This window comes from Charadrius vociferus, unplaced genomic scaffold (assembly GCF_000708025.1).
Source record: "Charadrius vociferus isolate BGI_N301 unplaced genomic scaffold, ASM70802v2 scaffold1690, whole genome shotgun sequence".
Classification (NCBI taxonomy): Eukaryota; Metazoa; Chordata; class Aves; order Charadriiformes; family Charadriidae; genus Charadrius; species Charadrius vociferus.
Window position 1 is genome coordinate 11,013 of NW_009646352.1, and position 7,210 is coordinate 18,222.

Genomic DNA, 7,210 nt, shown 5'->3' on the forward strand with positions numbered 1-7,210 from the left:
GAGACCCCGATATTTGGGGGTGGGGGGAGGGGTTTATCCCGTATGGGGTCGCACCGTATGGGCATAAAGTTGAAGACGTTGGGCATTCCGGGGCAGTAACAGAGGAAACAGCCGATGGACACCTGGAACACGATGGCGATCACCAGGATGCGGTTCCTGCCGGGACATCCGGACCCTATAGCGCCTCGTGAGCCCCTATAGCGCCTCGTGGGCCCCTATAGAGCTTCGTGAGACCCTGTAGAGCCTCGTGAGCCCATATAGAGCTTTGTGAGCCCCTATAGCGCCTCGTGAGCCCCTGTAGAGCCTCGTGAGCCCCTATAGAGCTTCGTGAGCCCCTATAGAGCCTGGTGGGCCCCTATAGAGCCTCGTGGGCCCCTATAGAGCCTCGTGAGCCCATATAGAGCTTTGTGAGCCCCTATAGCGCCTCGTGAGCCCCTGTAGAGCCTCGTGAGCCCCTGTATTTGTCCTAACCTAAGACTGAATATAAAAATAACAACCTCAGCATTCCAAAAACCAAAATGATTTTAAAGTTGATTTAAATACAAAAAAGTTTAAAAAACTCTGATGCTGAAGTACATCATCATCTTCATTCTCCAAGGTTAATTTTAAAAATCCCAAAGCCAATATAACTGTTTCTTTTTTATTATTATTATTATTGAATTTCACCATACGTAATGCAAATATCACAGTGCTGTGAACTAGAAAGTGTAACCTGCTCTTCATTCAGCTGAGATGATGTAACAAGCTGCTTAGCCTTGCAGCTGCATTACATAAATATTATTAATGACAAAATGTGGGCTGGGTGTTAAAGTATTGGAGCAATCCAAGGCAATATCAGTGACGAGGTTTTTCGGACATTATCTAAAGTATGGCAGATGAGTCTCCCATTAGGAAAAATGTTTCTCGGGAGACAGGATCGTGTATTGGTAATTCTTACTTTATTTGATCTGCTGATGAAAAGTATGGAGAGAGATGTCTTGGTGTGTGGAATCCAGCCATGCCTATTTGTGGATGGGGGTGTGGTTTACTGCAAGATATCTCAATACAGCTATGAATAAAATACCTGATTTTTTCAGAGTTTGCATAATATTAGGGACAGCCATGCAAACACAGGCTCTGCTGTCATCAAAACTCTTAATCAAGGACCTAATAAAAACTCTCCACAAAGTCAGTGGACTTTAGGAAGCAATTCATCTCCGCCTGAGCTAGACATTTACAATAAGTCAGATGAAGCGGTCCCTTTGCCTCTGGAAGCAGACAGACAACAGGTAAGCTATGCATTGTGTCTGAACTGGTTTGGTGGGAATTTTTAGCTTTCAGGTCTTCTACGTGAACTCTTGCTCCTACAGAAATTGCTTTATGGTCTTTGTTGGCCTGTAGAGCCTTGTGGGCCCCTATAGCGCCTCGTGGGCCCCTATAGAGCCTCGTGGGCCTCTATGCGCATCGTGAGCCCCTATAGAGCCTCGTGGGCCCCTATAGCGCCTTCTGGGCCCCTATAGAGCCTCGTGAGCCCCTATAGTGCCTCGTAGGCACCCCCTGTGGGCACCTATAGCAGAGCCCCTGTTTCCCGTATAGACGCTGGGGGTGGGTATATACACACGTGGGCACCAGAAGAGACCCTATAGGGCACCAGGAGAGACCCTATAGCCCCCCATAGGCACCAGCAGAGCCCTATAGGCCCCGTAGGCGCTGGAAGAGCCTTTATAGCCCCTATCACCCCTATAGCAGAGCCCCTATAGCACCCATAGGTGTGGGCAGAGCCCATATAGGTCTTGGCAGAACCCCTATAGGTGCTGGCAGAGTCCCTATAGATACTAGCAGAGTCCCTAGTGGTCCTGTGTGAGCCCCTATAGGTACTGGGAGGGTCACTATAGGTCCTGGGAGAGGCACTATAGGTACTGCCAGAGCCCCTATAGGTCCTGGGAGAGCTCCTATAGATACTGAGAGAGCCCCTATAGGTCCTGGCAGATCCCTTGTAGGTACTGGCAGAGGCCCTATAGGTCCTGGCAGAGCACCTATAGGTCCTGGGAGGGTCACTATAGGTCCTGGGAGGGGCCCTATAAGTGCTGGGAGGGTCACTATAGGTCCTGCCAGAGCCCCTATAGGTACTGCCAGAGCCCCTATAGGTCCTGGGAGGGTCACTATAGGTCCTGGGAGAGCCCCTATAGGTACTGCCAGAGCCCCTATAGGTCCTGGGAGGGTCACTATAGGTCCTGGGAGAGGCACGATAGGTCCTGGCAGAGCCTCTATAGGTCCTGGGAGAGCGGGAGGGTCACTATAGGTACTACCAGAGCCCCTATAGATCCTGGGAGAGCTCCTGCCCCCTCGCCGTCACTGGAAGAAGCCCCATATCAACACCGGTAGGTTCCCATCACCCCTATGCCCCCCTATAGGCACTCGAAGAGCCCCTATAGCCGTCCCCATCCCCCTCCCCTCCCCAGCCTTCCCCTATAGCCCCTATAGGTCCTGGGAGGGCCTCTATAGGTCCTGGGAGAGCCCCTATAGGTACTGCCAGAGCCCCTATAGATCCTGGGAGAGCTCCTGCCCCCTCGCCGTCACTGGAAGAAGCCCCATATCAACACCGGTAGGTTCCCATCACCCCTATGCCCCCCTATAGGCACTCGAAGAGCCCCTATAGCCGTCCCCATCCCCCTCCCCTCCCCAGCCTTCCCCTATAGCCCCTATAGGTCCTGGGAGGGCCTCTATAGGTCCTGGGAGAGCCCCTATAGGTACTGCCAGAGCCCCTATAGATCCTGGGAGAGCTCCTGCCCCCTCGCCGTCACTGGAAGAAGCCCCATATCAACACCGGTAGGTTCCCATCACCCCTATGCCCCCCTATAGGCACTCGAAGAGCCCCTATAGCCGTCCCCATCCCCCTCCCCTCCCCAGCCTTCCCCTATAGCCCCTATAGGTCCTGGGAGGGCCTCTATAGGTCCTGGGAGAGCCCCTATAGGTACTGCCAGAGCCCCTATAGATCCTGGGAGAGCTCCTGCCCCCTCGCCGTCACTGGAAGAAGCCCCATATCAACACCGGTAGGTTCCCATCACCCCTATGCCCCCCTATAGGCACTCGAAGAGCCCCTATAGCCGTCCCCATCCCCCTCCCCTCCCCAGCCTTCCCCTATAGCCCCTATAGGTCCTGGGAGGGCCTCTATAGGTCCTGGGAGAGCCCCTATAGGTACTGCCAGAGCCCCTATAGATCCTGGGAGAGCTCCTGCCCCCTCGCCGTCACTGGAAGAAGCCCCATATCAACACCGGTAGGTTCCCATCACCCCTATGCCCCCCTATAGGCACTCGAAGAGCCCCTATAGCCGTCCCCATCCCCCTCCCCTCCCCAGCCTTCCCCTATAGCCCCTATAGGTCCTGGGAGGGCCTCTATAGGTCCTGGGAGAGCCCCTATAGGTACTGCCAGAGCCCCTATAGATCCTGGGAGAGCTCCTGCCCCCTCGCCGTCACTGGAAGAAGCCCCATATCAACACCGGTAGGTTCCCATCACCCCTATGCCCCCCTATAGGCACTCGAAGAGCCCCTATAGCCGTCCCCATCCCCCTCCCCTCCCCAGCCTTCCCCTATAGCCCCTATAGGTCCTGGGAGGGCCTCTATAGGTCCTGGGAGAGCCCCTATAGGTACTGCCAGAGCCCCTATAGATCCTGGGAGAGCTCCTGCCCCCTCGCCGTCACTGGAAGAAGCCCCATATCAACACCGGTAGGTTCCCATCACCCCTATGCCCCCCTATAGGCACTCGAAGAGCCCCTATAGCCGTCCCCATCCCCCTCCCCTCCCCAGCCTTCCCCTATAGCCCCTATAGGTCCTGGGAGAGCTCCTGCCCCCTCGCCGTCACTGGAAGAAGCCCCATATCAACACCGGTAGGTTCCCATCACCCCTATGCCCCCCTATAGGCACTCGAAGAGCCCCTATAGCCGTCCCCATCCCCCTCCCCAGCCTTCCCCTATAGCCCCTATAGGCACCGGAAGAGGCCCTGCTGGAAGAGGGAGAGGCGTCGGGTCTTGCGGATGAGGACGTCGGCGATTTGGCACATCTCGATGCTGATGAAGAAGACGGTGTAACACGTGTACTGTTGGTACCGGCGCTGCTCGAAGGTCTACGGGGCGGAGGGAGGGGGAGACGTATAGGTCGGGGAACCTATAGGGGGACCTATAGGGATCTCCGGGGGGATGGATGGTATAGGGGCTGTGGGTACCCATTGTTGGCCGTAGCTGTCCTGCAGCTCCTGCTCGTGGGTGTCCTCCCAGCGCGGGCGCAGCCCCAGGCAGAGCAGCGGCCACCAGCCCTCCTGAGCCATGGCCACGAAGTAGGCGGTGAAGCCGGCGAAGGACTGGATGGCACCTGGCGAGGGCTTTCCGTGGGTGGCCGGGGACCAAGTGGCCCGGGTGGCCAAGGACCCAGGTGGCCAAAGACCCATGGACCCAGGTGGCCAAGGACCCAAGTGGCCAAGGACCCAGGTGGCCAAAGACCCATGGACCCAGGTGGCCAAGGACCCAAGTGGCCAAGGACCCAGGTGGCCAAAGACCCATGGACCCAGGTGGCCAAGGACCCAAGTGGCCAAGGACCCAGGTGGCCAAAGACCCATGGACCCAGGTGGCCAAGGACCCAAGTGGCCAAGGACCCAGGTGGCCAAAGACCCATGGACCCAGGTGGCCAAGGACCCAAGTGGCCAAGGACCCAGGTGGCCAAAGACCCATGGACCCAGGTGGCCAAGGACCCAAGTGGCCAAGGACCCAGGTGGCCAAAGACCCATGGACCCAGGTGGCCAAGGACCCAAGTGGCCAAGGACCCAGGTGGCCAAAGACCCATGGACCCAGGTGGCCAAGGACCCAAGTGGCCAAGGACCCAGGTGGCCAAAGACCCATGGACCCAGGTGGCCAAGGACCCAAGTGGCCAAGGACCCAGGTGGCCAAAGACCCATGGACCCAGGTGGCCAAGGACCCAAGTGGCCAAGGACCCAGGTGGCCAAAGACCCATGGACCCAGGTGGCCAAGGACCCAAGTGGCCAAGGACCCAGGTGGCCAAAGACCCATGGACCCAGGTGGCCAAGGACCCAAGTGGCCAAGGACCCAGGTGGCCAAAGACCCATGGACCCAGGTGGCCAAGGACCCAAGTGGCCAAGGACCCAGGTGGCCAAAGACCCATGGACCCAGGTGGCCAAGGACCCAAGTGGCCAAGGACCCAGGTGGCCAAAGACCCATGGACCCAGGTGGCCAAGGACCCAAGTGGCCAAGGACCCAGGTGGCCAAAGACCCATGGACCCAGGTGGCCAAGGACCCAAGTGGCCAAGGACCCAGGTGGCCAAAGACCCATGGACCCAGGTGGCCAAGGACCCAAGTGGCCAAGGACCCAGGTGGCCAAAGACCCATGGACCCAGGTGGCCAAGGACCCAAGTGGCCAAGGACCCAGGTGGCCAAAGACCCATGGACCCAGGTGGCCAAGGACCCAAGTGGCCAAGGACCCAGGTGGCCAAAGACCCATGGACCCAGGTGGCCAAGGACCCAAGTGGCCAAGGACCCAGGTGGCCAAAGACCCATGGACCCAGGTGGCCAAGGACCCAAGTGGCCAAGGACCCAGGTGGCCAAAGACCCATGGACCCAGGTGGCCAAGGACCCAAGTGGCCAAGGACCCAGGTGGCCAAAGACCCATGGACCCAGGTGGCCAAGGACCCAAGTGGCCAAGGACCCAGGTGGCCAAAGACCCATGGACCCAGGTGGCCAAGGACCCAAGTGGCCAAGGACCCAGGTGGCCAAAGACCCATGGACCCAGGTGGCCAAGGACCCAAGTGGCCAAGGACCCAGGTGGCCAAAGACCCATGGACCCAGGTGGCCAAGGACCCAAGTGGCCAAGGACCCAGGTGGCCAAAGACCCATGGACCCAGGTGGCCAAGGACCCAAGTGGCCAAGGACCCAGGTGGCCAAAGACCCATGGACCCAGGTGGCCAAGGACCCAAGTGGCCAAGGACCCAGGTGGCCAAAGACCCATGGACCCAGGTGGCCAAGGACCCAAGTGGCCAAGGACCCAGGTGGCCAAAGACCCATGGACCCAGGTGGCCAAGGACCCAAGTGGCCAAGGACCCAGGTGGCCAAAGACCCATGGACCCAGGTGGCCAAGGACCCAAGTGGCCAAGGACCCAGGTGGCCAAAGACCCATGGACCCAGGTGGCCAAGGACCCAAGTGGCCAAGGACCCAGGTGGCCAAAGACCCATGGACCCAGGTGGCCAAGGACCCAAGTGGCCAAGGACCCAGGTGGCCAAAGACCCATGGACCCAGGTGGCCAAGGACCCAAGTGGCCAAGGACCCAGGTGGCCAAAGACCCATGGACCCAGGTGGCCAAGGACCCAAGTGGCCAAGGACCCAGGTGGCCAAAGACCCATGGACCCAGGTGGCCAAGGACCCAAGTGGCCAAGGACCCAGGTGGCCAAAGACCCATGGACCCAGGTGGCCAAGGACCCAAGTGGCCAAGGACCCAGGTGGCCAAAGACCCATGGACCCAGGTGGCCAAGGACCCAAGTGGCCAAGGACCCAGGTGGCCAAAGACCCATGGACCCAGGTGGCCAAGGACCCAAGTGGCCAAGGACCCAGGTGGCCAAAGACCCATGGACCCAGGTGGCCAAGGACCCAAGTGGCCAAGGACCCAGGTGGCCAAAGACCCATGGACCCAGGTGGCCAAGGACCCAAGTGGCCAAGGACCCAGGTGGCCAAAGACCCATGGACCCAGGTGGCCAAGGACCCAAGTGGCCAAGGACCCAGGTGGCCAAAGACCCATGGACCCAGGTGGCCAAGGACCCAAGTGGCCAAGGACCCAGGTGGCCAAAGACCCATGGACCCAGGTGGCCAAGGACCCAAGTGGCCAAGGACCCAGGTGGCCAAAGACCCATGGACCCAGGTGGCCAAGGACCCAAGTGGCCAAGGACCCAGGTGGCCAAAGACCCATGGACCCAGGTGGCCAAGGACCCAAGTGGCCAAGGACCCAGGTGGCCAAGGACCCATGGACCCAGGTGGCCAGGAACCAATGGACCCAAATGGCCAGGGACCCATGGACCAAGGGACCCAGGTGACCAAGGACTCAGGTGGCCAGTGACCAGTGGACCAAGGTGGCCAGGGACCCATAGACCCATGTGGCCAGGCACCGAGGGACTCAGGTGGCCAGGGACCCATGGCCCAAGGAACCCAGGTGACCCCTCCTCCCTTGGGGACCCGGG

At 59.3% G+C, this 7,210-nt stretch overlaps 1 protein-coding gene across 1 annotated transcript in view; it reads right to left on the reverse strand.

Moving 5' to 3' along the window:
- Positions 1-7,210, reverse strand: part of LOC104294498 (potassium-transporting ATPase alpha chain 1-like) — a gene marked incomplete at both ends in the record, with an annotated part of 24,346 nt that overhangs the window by 6,692 nt on the left and 10,444 nt on the right. Inside the window, 3 exon segments of the mRNA XM_009894114.1 lie at positions 6-156; positions 3,968-4,101; positions 4,201-4,346. Coding sequence (XP_009892416.1) covers positions 6-156; positions 3,968-4,101; positions 4,201-4,346 — 431 coding nt within the window.